At 41.4% G+C, this 15,864-nt stretch overlaps 1 protein-coding gene across 7 annotated transcripts in view; it reads left to right on the top strand.

Annotated features, from left to right (window-relative positions):
- The first annotated feature begins 3,238 nt into the window (after nt 1-3,238).
- Nucleotides 3,239-15,864, top strand: part of LOC109873105 (hypoxia up-regulated protein 1) — a 20,934-nt gene continuing 8,308 nt past the window's right edge. For 3 of the 7 annotated variants that reach the window (XM_020464637.2, XM_020464638.2, XM_020464636.2), the window contains exons 1-12: nt 3,239-3,410; nt 3,584-3,622; nt 6,306-6,375; nt 6,816-6,909; nt 7,257-7,335; nt 8,041-8,195; nt 8,505-8,581; nt 8,693-8,874; nt 9,092-9,207; nt 9,395-9,581; nt 9,672-9,806; nt 11,435-11,517. In XM_020464637.2, the coding sequence (XP_020320226.2) occupies nt 3,336-3,410; nt 3,584-3,622; nt 6,306-6,375; nt 6,816-6,909; nt 7,257-7,335; nt 8,041-8,195; nt 8,505-8,581; nt 8,693-8,874; nt 9,092-9,207; nt 9,395-9,581; nt 9,672-9,806; nt 11,435-11,517 (1,292 nt within the window). In that variant the 5' untranslated portion in view covers nt 3,239-3,335. Of the gene's footprint in view, nt 3,425-3,583; nt 3,623-5,765; nt 5,788-6,305; nt 6,376-6,815; nt 6,910-7,256; nt 7,336-8,040; nt 8,196-8,504; nt 8,582-8,692; nt 8,875-9,091; nt 9,208-9,394; nt 9,582-9,671; nt 9,807-11,434; nt 11,518-15,864 lie in introns of those variants that run through there. The other 4 variants (XM_020464641.2, XM_020464639.2, XM_020464642.2 and 1 more) reach the window with 4 other exon arrangements.

Here is a 15,864-nt window from a genome sequence, read left to right as displayed (position 1 = left end):
CATGCCACATTAAAAGGTCATTATTATCAGTCTCATAAAACGCAAGAGACCACGACGAATGTCATAGTGCAATTCGCACACTGAGGGGAGGGATAAAACGATTATTGACGTGATTTAAAAACATATTTTCAAAATGAGTGTTATTTTCTCCTCTGATTTGAGCCCAAACAAAACAGTCAATTTCCCTACGCTGCACAACTATATTCAGTCATCATCAGTACAGATCTCTCCCATGATGCCTGAGTTTTTAGATAAACTGAAAGTTAACATCGCAACGAGATTAAGTCCCCACAGAGGTGGTGCAGTTTGTTATGGGGACCCGTAAGAGAGAGACTTTTCCACAAAAGATAGTCAACTGAGATACACCTTGCATAAAAGGTTTCTATGTGTAAAAAAAAACTGAACAAGACAGAGAAAATAATGAAATGATAAAGAAATAGAAAATGGAGCTGAATGTGATGCTGGTCAACTGAGATATGCCATGCATAAAAGGTCTCCTATGTGTGAATAAAAATTAAATTGTCAAGCTATGTATGTAAAACAGACAGGAAAGTAGAAATGCCTTAATGTGATGCAGGTCAACTCTGTTAAAAGTACAAATGTGTTACATTATTGAAACAATTTGATGCACTGAATTAGGCTAATCTTAAGCACATAAAATGAATTTTAACATTTCATTTTAATAAATGCTTAATAAACTTAGAATTGTTTCTACATTGTTTTTTACACCGGCCCTAGGAAGAGTAATCCCATGTAGAAAATGTCTGGCCGGCCTGCCGAGTGGCACAGTGGTCTGTGCCACTAGAGATCCTGGTTCGAGACCACCCGCGCCCGGGAGACCCATGGGGCGGTGCACAATTGGCCCAGCATCGTCTGGGTTAGGGGAGGGTTTGGCCGGCAGGGATGTTCTTGGTTGCGGTCCAAATACTTAAAAGACATCCCCTCAGCCCTCAAATTAAGTGGACACTTCTGATGACGTATCATGAAGTCTGACGAGTATACACTTTCAGGGCAAGGGAGGACCACCCTTGGCCGGAAATTCATCACTCGTTCATCCTGTGATGATTGTGTTTTCAGTCACCAGTAGCATATGGGTACATTATATGCGCTACAGTCAATTATGAGTGCATGTCTACTTATATTAAATATATAATTATTAATATAAGCTTACTGTATGATAACTAGCAAATGAATTAGCTAACTAACGTTAGCCTGCTTAGCTGGAACTTCTGATGAAGGAAAATGTTTTCAAATCTACAATTTCCAAAAGATAAGCAAACAAAAACATATTTACTTTTTACGAGACGTGTTTGTGCAGTCATGTGCATTAGGAGCACAATTTCTAATTTATTTGCACTTGTATGTTGACTTCTCCATTTATGTTGTTTTTACGTTTTTTGCAGACTTTTCTTAGCGGATGTACAATCATCGCAAATGTAATTTTGGGGAGTTTCAGGAGTCAGAGTGAACATAATTGTACACTCACAAACTCAACTAAAAACGAGGGCTGAGGGGCTTATGTTGCAAACTTCCCTTGCTTGGCTAATCATTTGGACCACCCTCCAAGATGGCGATGGGGATTCCCACAAGGGCATAAGGCGAGGGTAAGTGAGGGTGTCTTTTATGAGTTTGAACAGCAGCCCTTGTCCCATCGTGCACTAGCGACTCCTGTGATGGGCCGGGCGCAATGCACGCTGACATGGTCGCCAGGTGTACGGTGTTTCCTCCGACACATTGGTGTGGCTGGCTTCCGGGTTAAGTGGGCATTGTGTCAAGAAGCAGTGCGGCTTGGCTGGGTTGTGTTTCGGAGGACGCACGGCTCTCGACCTTCGCCTCTCCCGAGTCTGTACGGGAGTTGCAGTAATGGTACAAGACTGTAACTACCAATTGGATCCCGCAAAATTGGGGATAAAGGGGTAAAAAAAATATATATATATTTTTTTTAATTATAACAAAGCACACACCAAAGAAAAGTTCTATATATATATATACAGTATATATAATATTTAAATAATGTCTGCCCCCCCCCCCCCCCCCGTAAATAACCTTTTTCAAATCTGGCCCCTTAAGAATATAGTTGAACAGCCCTAGTATATGTGATGAGTCAAAATAATTTGTGCAAAAAGGGTCAAAGCAGTCCAGGTAGCTATGGTAAAGTCCAGGTAGCTATGGTAAACTATTTAATTTACTATTTAGCAGTCTTATGGCTTGGGAGTAGAAGATTCAGGGTCCTGTTGGTTCCAGACTTGGTGCATCAGTACTTTTCAAGGGGCTATTTGAACAGGGCCATTGATTCAGTTGATTGTGCCTTTGAAAGCCAGTCTAATATTTTTTATTCACTCCCTTCAAGCTCATTTCTCAGACTGGCACCTAGGCTAACTTCTTACCTAGTTAACTAAAAAAGGCTCATGTCCTGGCTGTTTGCTAACGTCAGCTAGCATACTAGCCAAACTCAAATGTTGCTATTTAAGTAGCTAAATCATTATTCATCATTTCCTTACTTGGAACTAGCTAGGAAGCATTATTAGCTCACTTGCTTAGACAGACTGCTTGCAGGGAGGGGTGTCTGTGCATCAAGTTAGCGAGCTAGGCTGCTAGCTAGGCTGTTCACATCATAGAAAACACTGAAAGAATATCTCCAAGAATGATGTGGCTCCGGCCCGAGTCACAAGCCGATATGCCGATGGGGAGATCTACGTTTTTCCCATTATCTCCAACGTCCTTCACTGTCTCTTTATCAAAAAATACAAATCGTCTCCACTGTAAGAATGCAGCCATTCTCTTCGCACTGTATCCTCACAGTGACTAAATCATGTGATACCCACCCACAAGTCATGTGAGAGAGAGGAATGAGAGCGATAAATGTAAATTATACAAATAAAATGAAAATTCAATCAACAAACGATATAATATGAATATCAATGTAGGCGGCAGGCTGTAAGTGTGAAGGTCAGAAAATAAAGTTGTTTGGTGTTCGTCATGTTAGTTTTGACATAACACCCATTAAATCGTTTTTTTTTACTTGCATAAAATAAAGATAAGAACTCATTCAAATTAAACATATGTACCAATAAGTCATGGATAGTCAGATCAATCAATCAATCAATCAATCAATCAGGAATCAATTAAATGGACTACAACAGTGTTTTGACTACAACTACTAGTAGTCGCCGATAAAGTAGGTCACCTTAAGACAATGTCGTTATATAATTCCCCCCCCCCCCCCATCAATTGAACGTGGACCAATCACACATCGACAAAGATTTCTTCTCGCCAGCCATCACTGCACGTGGACCTATCACTCTGCAGTACTTGGAACGTAGAAGGCAGGCTCTATGTGTCAGAGCTCTCTTAGCGGAACAACGACTCGATTGGATCCAATGAGATCACGCCGCGTTCTGGGCCCTATGGTGAGAACAAGCCGGTGAGGGAAAATCAATAAACCGTTAAGTGTGGCTATGAAGAGATTTTCAGTCAATACATATAGCCAACAGTAAGAAACATACAACGCAAATAATACGTGATTGGTAGTTTTTGCTTGTTGCAAGTCGTGCTCTCATTTTGATATCTTTGTGTAAATCAGCCTGCTTTAAAAAAACTCAACTGCTGCCGGCTCGAGAAGGTAAGGGTCTGCTCTGTCACTCCTCTCATAAATGTGCCTAGCTAGCTAAGTCATTGTTTTTCCATTCTTTATCTACCTGCAAATACTGTTGTTCATAGGTTAATTGAAGCAGTAACTAGCGGTTATTTCCTAACAGCCTCATTTTAAATAAATTTACTAGGCTGGTTGAGATTATTATTTAAGGTGTATAGTATTCTAGTTAACTATATGGCTTTTATACCTAACCTAAGTTAGCTCGTTGAACCCGTTTCCAGAACCAAAGATTGCTTCGTTTTTTTAATGCTCAAGGCATCACCTGTTCTGGGCGTCCATAGTAGTACGTCATATGTACTCTGATGGGACTAGAAGTTTCTACGCTCATGTATTTGAATAACTGCATGCTATATAGGCAATCAACAAGCTAATGGCTATTTGCTGAGACCTTTGCTAGGCTATATCCTTCATTCCGTGAAGTGCCTTAGTCCGCAGCTAGAAAAAGCATTACTTCAATATGTCACCATGCTTCCTGACTCCATCAGCACTTCAATTGACAGTCACAGAACTAATCTACTCTGATTTGCTAAGTAGAATACTTTAAAGGTATTGTACAATTCATGCCACGTGTCAAAGAAGTTCGTCGGTGGGATCAGGCCAATTAGATGCGTTCAAGATCAAAGGGCATGCTACTGTACCTTGACTGCACAAGCTGGCACCTAGAGTTTGGAACTGATGTCTAAAGAACCCTATGAGGTGCTGAAGAGTAATGGCAGATAATTGTAATATTCTAAACTGTTCTTCCTACATCTGCACTGGTGTTGAAAGAGGCTATTATAGGGGAAAGCAACATGGTGTATGCCCACCAGGCATTTGCTTTTACCTCTCCTCCTGTTCAACAGTGCAGGTGAAGGAATGGACACTCGGACCGGAGGGATCTTGAGATTCAATCGATTGTGCATTCAGATCCCTTTATTTTTTCCCCACATTTTACTTTACAGCCTTATTCTAAAATTTAATATTGTTTCCACTCTCAATCTACACACAATACCCCATAATGACATGGCAAAAACAGATTTAGACATGTTGGCAAATGTATTAAACTGATATCACATTTTACATAAGTATTCACACCCTTTACTCTGTTCTTTGTCAAAGCACTTTTGGCAGCGATTACAGCCTCGAGTCTTGTTGGGGAGCGTCGCTGCACAGGGTTCAAGTATGGGCTCTGGCTAGGCCACTCAAGGACATTGATAATGTCCCGAAGTCACTTCTGCCTTGTCTTGGCTGTGCGCTTAGGGTCGTTGGAAGTTGTATCTTTGCCCCTCTCTGAGGTCCTGAGCTCTCTGGAGCAGGTGATCAATGATCTCTGTACTTTGCTTTGTTCATCTTTCCTTTGATCCTGACTAGTCCCCCAGTCCTTGCCGCTGATAAACATCGACACAGCATGATGCTTCACCGTAGGGATGGTGCCAGTTTTCCTCCAGACGTAACGCTTGGCATTCAGGCCAAAGAGTTCAATCTGGGTTTTATCCGAACCAGAGAATCTTATTTCTGATGGTCTGAGAGTCCTTTAGGTGCCTTTGACAGCCCATTCGGAGTTTGCCTAATGTGCCTTTTACTGAGTGGCTTCTGTCTGGCCACTCTACCAGAAAGCCCTGATTGGTGTTGTGCTGCAGAGATTGTTGTCCTTCTAGAAGGTTCTCCCATCACCGCAGAGGAACTCTAGAGTGCTGTCAGTGACCATTGAGTTCTTGGTCACATCCCTGACCAAGGCCCTTCTTCCCCGATTGCTCAGTTTGGCTGGGCAGCCAGCTCTAGGAAGAGTCTTGGTGGTTCCAAACGTATTCCATTTAAGAATGATGGAGGCCACTGTTTGTGGACTTTCGATGTTAAAGTTTTTGGTACCCTTCCAGATCTGTGCCTCGACACAATCCTGTCTCAGAGCTCCACGGACAATTCCTTCGACCTCATCATGGCTTTGTTTTTGCTGTGGCATGCACTGTCAACTGTGAGACCTTATTTACACAGGTGTGTGCCTTTCCAAATAATGTCCAATCATTTGAATTTACCACAGGTGGACTCCAATCATCAAGTTGTTAAACATCTCAAGGATGATCAATGGAGAAAGGATGCACCTGAGCTCAATTTCAAGTCTCATAGCAAAGGGTTTGAATAGTTACGTAAATAAGGTATTATTGTTTTTTACTTATAGGGTGTTGGGTATAATAAGGGGGAAAATGTATTTAATATATTTTAGAATAAGGCTGTAACGTAACAATGTGGAAAAAGTAAAGGGCTCTGAATACTTTCACAAAGCACTGCATTTGCTTTGCTGCTTCTAGAGCATGCAGCTGTGCTCGCTATTTCCTTCCTGAAACAGCACACTTGTTTCCTATTTGCTTATATGCATTCAATAAAAAAAATCTAACTTCTTGAGCATGTGTGACTGCACAGACTGGAAGGTTGTAGTAAAAAAAGATTTGATTCCCAAAGTTGACTTTTAAAACCAAGGACATTTGTAGCAAAGGGCTTTGAACATATAGAAGAGAATGTATCTTTGATAGATTCCTGAGTCGCCAAGAATTTTGCTCCTTATGAGGTCTCACAATAGTGAACCAATTATTTATTCAGCACAGTTACCATGTCACCAGGGAGGCTGCTATTAGTGTTTGAAAATCAATGTCTTTGTTCTGCTTTGTGTGTACAGGTCACCATGAGGAGGAAGATGTTATGGGCTCTCTTCTGCCTTGTCCTGGCTCTGCTGCCTTCACAAACAGGTACTAACGCTACACATGGTTATTCCATCCAAGACACCTGCCTGCATCAAGCACTGGCAGATTTGCCTAACACCAAATGCAAATTTCAACACATCTGAATGCCTCCATTTTGAGTGTGAGAAGAAAATGGACACATGCAGAGATGTTAGTTAATCTACTCTACTGTGTCCCTTCACAATATGATGCGCAGTCCATATTTGTACCTATTTACACAAGTTAATTTACTGATGCACGGGTGAACAATGATTTAATTTCAACTGACGCGAAGGACTTGTCAAATGTTTTGACATTATTTGCTCACATTGCCACCACACCACTGTAGCCAGTGAGAAACTATTGAAGCTAATCCTCTTTAGTATTGTCTCACCTGAAATGTGTAATCACTTTATTACAAAAGTACAGGTAATACAATAACCATACCCATTATTTTGTCCATACAGCCTCTGTAGCAGTCATGTCAGTTGACCTAGGCAGTGAGTGGATGAAAGTAGCGATAGTAAAACCTGGCGTGCCAATGGAGATTGCTTTAAACAAGTGAGTATTGCCTTTATTTCTAACCATATCACCATGGATTATTGACTGTGTGCTTTTAGATGGAAATCCCTACTCCATTTCATGTTTGTTTTTTATGTATTCACAACTATTAACATCCATTAATGCTGACGTTTAATAAGATAACATACATTGTAAGGAACAATAGCTAACTTGGAAATAACTAAATGGGTCTGTGCCATCTTAACACATGCATGCCTCTGAAAAGTGTGGTAAATTAAATTGGGTAACTGAACAGTTGGGAGAGGGAATGAAGTGTCAGTTAATGATCAAATGCATTCTCAAAGCTTCATGTTTCAATGGATTCTCTTTTCCTTTGTGTGGCACAGGGAGTCCAGGAGGAAAACTCCAATAGCTGTGTGTTTGAAAGAAAATGAGCGACTTTTTGGAGACGGTGCATTAGGAGTGGTAAGGCACTTTGCTGTGGTGGAAAAAGTACCCAATTGTCATACTTGAGTAAAATACTTCTTGAGTAAAAGTATTTGGTTTTAAATATACTTAAGTATCAAAGTTAATGTAATTGTAAAAATATACTTAAGTAGAAATCGTTTCAAATTCCTTATATTAAGCAAACCAGACTGCACCATTTTTGGGGGTATTTTTTGTTTGTTTTTATTTCCGGATAGCCAGGGCTACTCTCCAACACTCAGACATCATTTACAAAGGTAGCGTGTGTGTGTAGTGAGGCCGCCTGATCAGAGGCAGTAGGGATGACGAGAGCTCTTCTCTTGATAAGTGCGTGAATCGGACCATTTTCCTGTCCTGCTAAGCATTCAAAATGTAACAAGTACTTATGGGTTTAGAGTTTGGAATAAAAGTACATTTTATTTTTTTAAGAATGTAGTAAAGTAAAAGTTGGCAAAAATATAGTAGTAAAAATTTAATAATAAAGTACATATAACCCAAAAAACTACTTAAGTAGTTTAACTACTTAAAACTACTGTTTTATTAAGTACATTTCACCACTGGCCCTTTGTCATAGGAACCTACCAGGTCAAACATTTTAAAATGTCTATCATACAGTTAGTACTCTGTATTCCCCTCTGGGGATCAATACAGTTAATTCATTCATATCTACACTGACTTTGATTTGGATTTCTCTTTCATCCGCAGTCTGTGAAGAACCCCAAATTTGTCTATAGGTATCTTCAGAGCCTCCTAGGCAAGAAGCACGACAACCCACAGGTGGCGTTCTACCAGAAACGTTTCTCCGAGCACCAACTGGTGAAAGATGCGAGTCGGGGCACAGTTGTCTTTAGAAACTCGGAGTAAGTCTTATCTGATTTCCTATCATTGGTTCCCTTTTTCTTTCGTTTTAGCAGCAGATTGAGCCAAGTGATTCATTGTTAAAGTACTTTTGAATAGTACAAATAATACTCAAGTCTATGAGCCATTGGTGATGAGGGGCTAAATGCTTACCCGAACACTTATCAGTTATTAGTGTATGACGTTCCTTTGCATACTGCCTAAATGACACATTACACAGCCTGTGGCAATGTTATTGATCCAGTATGTCTTATGCTGTAGTTGTGGAATAGATTGCTTGGTTCTAATACCCACTCTCTGTTTTCCTACAGAATAATGCAGTACTCTCCAGAGGAGCTCCTGGGCATGGTTTTGAACTATTCACGTGGACTGGCTCAGGACTTTGCAGGTTTGTATGTTCACTAGTAGTATGGGGAAAAGTTTTTCTCATTCAACATTTTATGTGTTGTATAATTATTTTGAAGCCCCGCCTGACAATGTATTTTACTCTCGCTTACAGAGCAGCCCATCAAAGATGCAGTGATCACCGTCCCAGCCTTTTTCAATCAGGCAGAGCGTAGGGCGGTCCTGCAGGCCGCACAGATGGCAGGTGTTAAGGTTCTTCAGCTCATCAACGACAACACGGCGGTGGCGCTCAACTACGGTGTCTTCAGGAGGAAAGACATCAACAGCACAGCTCAGGTGCACTATCTAGGCTGCTTTTACATTTGGATTTTTTATTATATTGAACTAGGTTGTTATATTCAGAACCAACTGGTAACTTTTTGAGCTTCATAAGTTGCTTCATGTGTAAGCAAAGTTGCTTAAGATGTCGCTTTCAACCTGTAACCTGTAATTGCATTAAAGTTGCTTTGTGTAACCCTAGTCTTATAGTCATGCTTGTTGTCTCCCTCTACAGAACATGATGTTCTATGACATGGGTTCAGGCAGCACGACGGCAACCATCGTCACATACCAGACAGTCAAGACCAAAGATTCTGGCACCCAGCCACAGCTCCAGATCCGAGGAGTAGGGTGAGACGAAAGGGCCTGTATACACACACACACACACACACACAGGATGTTGGGGAAAGCACACACCTTAACCTCTACTCTGATCAATATGAAGTAATAGTTGTTGTGTTTTAAATTATGGTGGAGCTATGACAAGCACATTTCCCAAATATTCCTAACCTAGCAGATGTTCTCCATCTCTGGCCAGGTTTGACCGCTCTCTGGGGGGCTTTGAGATGGATCTGCGGCTGCGGGACCACCTAGCCAAGCTGTTCAACGAGCAGAAGAAGACCAAGAAGGACGTGAGGGAGAACCACCGCGCCATGGCCAAGCTCCTCAAGGAGGCCCAGAGACTCAAGACGGTGCTGAGCGCCAACGCCGAATTCATGGCACAGGTGAAGGGACATGCTGCTCTGTCAGTTTCATTGTCACCATAGCGCTATATTGTAAACTAAATGTTCTCACTCTTGCTGTATGATGTTCAGGTGGAGGGGCTTCTAGATGAAATGGACTTCAAGGCCAAAGTGACCCGTGTGGAGTTTGAGGCCCTGTGTGCTGACCTGTTTGAGAGAGTGCCTGGACCCGTACAGGAGGCCCTTAGCTCTGCAGAGATGTCCCTGGTGAGTCACCATAGTTTGTGTTTATTCATTATTAACTAAATGGGAAAAAATGGACTGAAACAGGAAGGGACTCCTGTTGCAAAATGTTTTTTTAATTCCCATCGTGTGCCCTAATGAACATTTGATCTTATTGATCAATCACTATATCTACCTCTTGGGGGGAAACTGTCTTTTATGCATAAACAATGACGTAGACCAAAAGCATCATTTGACCCACAAAAAGACACAGGAAAATTGGCAGTATCAAAAAGATCATTGTAGTTTCCCAATCCCCTGGGTCTGTGGAATGGCTACGCTCCTTAGGATTTTAAGAGAATGCATTATCTAATCACAATTGCATACCAGGGTCCAGGGCTCCAGACTGTAACCCTTTGACTTGGCTGTGCCAGTTAAATAATTCTTGGTTACACTGGTGTGATCTGCACATGGTCACCTCAATCAAAACATCTTATTTTTGGGGGCAGATAAAACCATGAATTTGTTCAACAGTAAAGGGTTTTATCCTCATGCTTTCTGTAATAGAAGTGGCTGTGCTGCCGCTGTGCCTGCCTGTTTCGCTGAGGCCGGCTGCTGTAAGGTGCAAGCATCTCAAACTTTCTCTTCCCCCTCGTGTGCCCCTCCGTGAAACAACTTTGGAAGCAACTTGTTGTCCATATTAAAGAGAGGAGGGTCTCTGCTTTCTGTATAATAATTTATTTCTTAACAATCACTATTGAGCTCAAAGCACACGGTTTTACAATAACAATATCTCATATGGCTTTGAAATATGGAGCCTGCGAAATTGCGCATCAGCTACCGCGAGTGCACTAGTCCTTTTCAGGACATTACATTTACTGTTATATGAATACGTGGCTACTAGCAGTAGGTGTTATATTTAGTTAGATCTAGTTGTGTTTTTAGTTTCATTGAATGAGGCCTAATTATAATATTGATGCACATAAAAAGGAAGGACAATTAATCTCTATTGAACAAAAAAATTCTGGCACCCTATTTTGAGAGTAAAATAGTCAAGTCTACCTAAAATTCATGACAATCACAGGAAAGGGGGATACCTGGTCAGTTGTACAACTGAAATGTATCTTCTGCATTTAATCCAACCCCTCTGATTCAGAGGTGTGGGGGGCTGGATAAGGTTGCATATCAATGTATTTAGAATCATGCTTTCCATGCTTGGACATGTTAGCTATAACAACTTATTTGTATATCTCAGTAGTCTAGTAGACTTAAGGCATTGTGAATGAATTTTATATTGACTTCATAAGATGACTCAAGTGTATTTTATTGTGTGAAGCTGTTTTTTTGTTTTTGTTTTTTTTGTTCCTCAATCATGGGCTGGTGCCACGAACTAAAAAAGTGCCGCCAGGGAGAAATGTTAGTCTGGAGCCCTTAGAATCAAAAACTGAAGTAGGATAGTTGATGTTTGTGTGACTAAAAAGTTGCACTTTTTCGGTTTGATATGAAATTCCTATTTCATGTGGTGGAATGTTCAATGGAACAATATGTTAAACTCTGACATGTTTCAGCATGACAAGCCTTCAGGGATTTATAGATTGAACAAACACGTGTTATGTTAATGTTTGTTATTTGCAAATACTGTTTGTATATCTTCCAACATTGTCTTCTAACAGGACGAGATTGAACAGGTGATCCTGGTGGGCGGCTCCACCCGAGTGCCTAAGGTGCAGGAGGTGCTGCTCAAATCCGTTGGGAAGTAAGTATGTCTAGTGCTGTTGCGGTGACCGTATTACCACCACACGGGCAGTTAAATTCCACATGACTGTTTAGTCACGGTAATTAGGCTTCTCCAAGCTCTGATGCTGCTGCTGGTTATTAGTAGCCTACCAAACTTGCTAACTACCTGGTACTCATGCACAAAGTAGATGTCCTAACCGACTTTCCAAAACTATAGTTTGTTAACAAGAAATTTGTGGAGTGGTTGAAACACTTAGGTTAGTCATTAAAACTAGTTTATGTAAACTTCCTACTTCAACTGTATGTGCATATATGACATGTATTTTTTTCCCCGCTGCCCCTATTTCGATGCAGGTGCATAATGGTCCATTCTAAATCAAAACAAATGTGATATATTATTTAGTATATGAAAAGTCTGATGGGTTACAATAGTGATGGTATACAGTTGAAGTCGGAAGTTTACATACACTTAGGTTAGTCATTAAAACTATAGTTTTTCAACCACTCCACAAATTTCTTGTAAACAAACTCTAGTTTTGGCAAGTTGTTTAGGACATCTACTTTGTGCATGACACAAGTAATTTTTCCAACAATTGTTTACAGGCAGATTATTTCACTTATAATTCACTATCACAATTCCAGTGTGTCAGAAGTTTACATACACTAAGTTGACTGTGCCTTTAAACAGCTTGGAAAATTCCAGAAAATTGTGTCATGGCTTTAGAAGCTTCTGATAGGCTAATTGGCATTTGACTCAATTGGAGGAGTACCTGTGGATGTATTTCAAGGCCTACCTTCAAACTCAGTGCCTTTGCTTGACATCATGGGAAAATAAAATAAAAATCAGCCAAGACCTCAGAAAATAAATTGTAGACCTCCACAAGTCTGGTTCATCCTTGGGAGCTACTTCCAAATGCCTGAAGGTACCATGTTCATAAATACAAACAATAGTACACAAGTATAAACACCATGGGACCACTCAGCCGTCATCCCGCTCAGGAAGGAGACGCGTTCTGTCCCCTCGAGATGAACGTACTTTGGTGCGAAAAGTGCAAATCAATCCCAGAACAACAGCAGAAGGACCTTGTGAAGATGCTGGAGGAAACCGGTACAAAAGTATCTATATCGACACTAAAACGAGTCCTGTATCGACATAACCTGAAAGGCCGCTCAGCAAGGAAGAAACCACTGCTCCAAAACGCCATAAAAAAGCCAGAATACGGTTTGCAACTGCACATGGGGACAAAGATCGTACTTTTTGGAGAAATGTCCTCTGGTCTGATGAAACAAAAATAGAACTGTTTGGCCATAATGACCATCGTTATGTTTGAAGGAAAAAGGGGGGTTGCGAGGCTTGCAAGCCGAAGAACACCATCCCAACCGTGAAGCACGTGGGTGGCAGCATCATGTTGTGGGGGTGCTTTGCTGCAGGAGCGACTGGTGGACTTCACAAAATAGATGGCATCATGTGAAAGGGGAAATTATGTGGATGTATTGAAGCAACATAAGACATCACTCAGGAAGTTAAAGCTTGGTCGCAAATGGGTCTTCCAAATGGACAATAACCCCAAGCATACTTCCAAAGTTGTGGCAAAATGGCTTAAGGATAACAAAGTCAAGGTATTGGAGTGGCCAATTTGTGGGCAGAACTGAAAAGGCATGTACGAGTAAGGAGGCCTACAATCCTGACTCAGTTACACCAGCTCTGTAAGGAGGAATGGGCCAAAATTCACCAAGCTTTTTGTGGGAAGCTTGTGGAAGGCTACCCAAAATCTTTGGCCCAAGTTAAACAATTTAAATACTAATTGAGTGTATGTAAACTTCTGACCGACTGGGAATGTGTCACTAATCCACAGCTCTCTCCCCTTATCAGTGCTGCCACGTGATAGTTTTCCCTGCTCTCAACACATTCCAAGTTTAATTGCATCCACCATACAGATTTTTTTTTAAATTACCTTCATTTAACTAGGCAAGTCAGTTAAGAACAAATTCTTATTTTCAATGACGGCCTAGGAACAGTGGGTTAACTGCCTGTTCAGGGGTAGAACGACAGATTTGTACCTTGTCAGCTCGTCGATTTGAACTTGCAACCTTCCGGTTACTAGTCCAATGCGCTAACCACTAGGCTACCCTGCCGCCCCAGGTAGCGCAGAAATGCCGCTTACCAATGGCCATAAAGTTGAGGTTCTCGTGTACAGTGAGGCAGGACACCTCTGGTGGCTTGTTCCCAGGAATAGCTGGGAATATTCTGGTACACAGAGGATTCCTGCTGTCTCGCTTGTCCAGATTCCATACCTTCGCCTGGGAAACAGCTAGGTTTTAATAACAGTTCACAAATAACCAAGAGAACTAACACACTCTATTTTTGATAGTCTGTATTAAATACATCCTACAAATGTTCTTACAAGGGGGTTAACTCCTTGCACGTCCTGCCCAACCGAGACCAAAATGCTGTGCTGCTTGAGCGGGTACAGGTGGGTCACTCGCAGCTTGTAAGCCTGAGGACAACTGTAGTGAGCGTGTCAAAAACCATATCTGACCATCCATATGTAATTTATTCTGGGTCAAGGAAGCATCAAAATAGATCAGGAGAGACAAATGGCCATTTGCATGGAGTTAGGGATAGAGGAGACAATTACAAAGGCAATACCCTGTTCGAATACTCTCAATGTATATCATTAGCCATAGGACTAAGAAGAGTAATGTTCAAGCAATGTAAATACATACTACTCTTAGTCTTATGGCTAGCACATAATATATTATGACATGACTGGACTGGTGTAAGCAAGCCTTCCACCGCATTACTGTACATAAAATAAAATGTTATTTGTCACATACTTACTTACAGGCCCCAACAATGCAGAGGAAAAAATAACCAACTTCTAGTGTTGACCCTCTAGACCCTCAATATTTCAATAGGATACCTGATAATTAACCCTATCCAGAGTCCATCAATAGTCACACACCTCATAGAGCCTAGCCCATAGGCCTATATGTTTTAATACAGTTTGTATCACAACTAAAGTGGCCAAATAACTTCTTAAAATTAAGCACAATCTGCTTTGCAAGGGGTGTAGAGCCTAACTGGCATATATAAGCATCGCATAAGTTTCAAGTTTGGGGAAGATCATTTTCACCATAAAAATGCACCTTTACAATAAAAGCATTACTTGCATAATTGCATTTGCGGTCACTTTTGGTAATGGTGTGTTCCAGTAATGGAACATTCCTGCTTATAGCCTACTACCATGTGTGCATTGCTGCGCTTATTATGTGAAGAAATGGCCTAATAGTTTATCCACATTTTAAGCTCAATGTTCTGATCCGTTGCGTCAGCCACATTGCATAAAAAAGGGTTTTAGATGCTAGTGGTTGTATTACTCTTATCACATCCCACAACTGTCCAAGACTATGTTTGGAATATTTATTTCTCACGCAGAATAGAATAGGTTGACTTTTGTACTATGGAGGATAGTATAGTCATGGCCAAAGGTTTTGAATGACACCAATATCAATTTTCACAAAGTCTGCTGCCTCAGTTTGTATGATGGCAATTTGCATATACTCCAGAATGTTATGAAGAGTGATCAGATTAATTGCAAAGTCCCTCTTTGCCATGCAAATGAACTGAATCCCCCCCAAAAAACATTTCTACTGCATTTCAGCCCTGCCACAAAAGGACCAGCTGACATGTCAGTGATTCTCTCGTTAACACAGGTATGAGTTGACGAGGACAAGGCTGGAGATCACTCTGTTATGCTGCTTGAAGCTTCCAGTCTGTTATTTGAACTCAAAAGGAGGGTGGAGCTTGGAATCATTGTTCTTCCTCTGCCAACCATGGTTACCTGCAAGGAAACACGTGCCGTCATCATTGCTTTGCACAAAAAGGGCTTCACAGGCAAGGATATAGCTGCCAGTAAGATTGCATAAATCAACCATTTATCAGATAATCAAGCACTTCAAGGAGAGCGTTTCAATTGTTGTGAAGGCTTCAGGGCGCCCAAAAAAGTCCAGCAAGTGCCAGGACCGTCTCCTAAAGTTGATTCAGCTGCGGGATCGGGGCACCACCAGTACAGAGCTTGCTCAGGAATGGCAGCAGGCAGGTGTGAGTGCATCTGCACGCACAGTGAGGCAAAGACTTTGAGGATGGCCTATTGTCAAGAAGGGCATCAAAGAAGCCACTTCTCTCCAGGAAAAACATCAGGGACAGACTGATATTCTGCAAAAGGTACAGGGATTGGACTGCTGAGGACTGGGGTAAAGTCATTTTCTCAGATGAATCCCCTGTCCGATTGTTTGGGGGATCCGGAAAAAAGCTTGTCCAGAGAAGACAAGGTGAGTGCTACCATCAGTCCTGTGTCATGCC

Source organism: Oncorhynchus kisutch, linkage group LG28, assembly GCF_002021735.2.
Source record: "Oncorhynchus kisutch isolate 150728-3 linkage group LG28, Okis_V2, whole genome shotgun sequence".
Classification (NCBI taxonomy): domain Eukaryota; kingdom Metazoa; phylum Chordata; class Actinopteri; order Salmoniformes; family Salmonidae; genus Oncorhynchus; species Oncorhynchus kisutch.
This window is presented reverse-complemented; position numbering and strand designations above follow the sequence as displayed.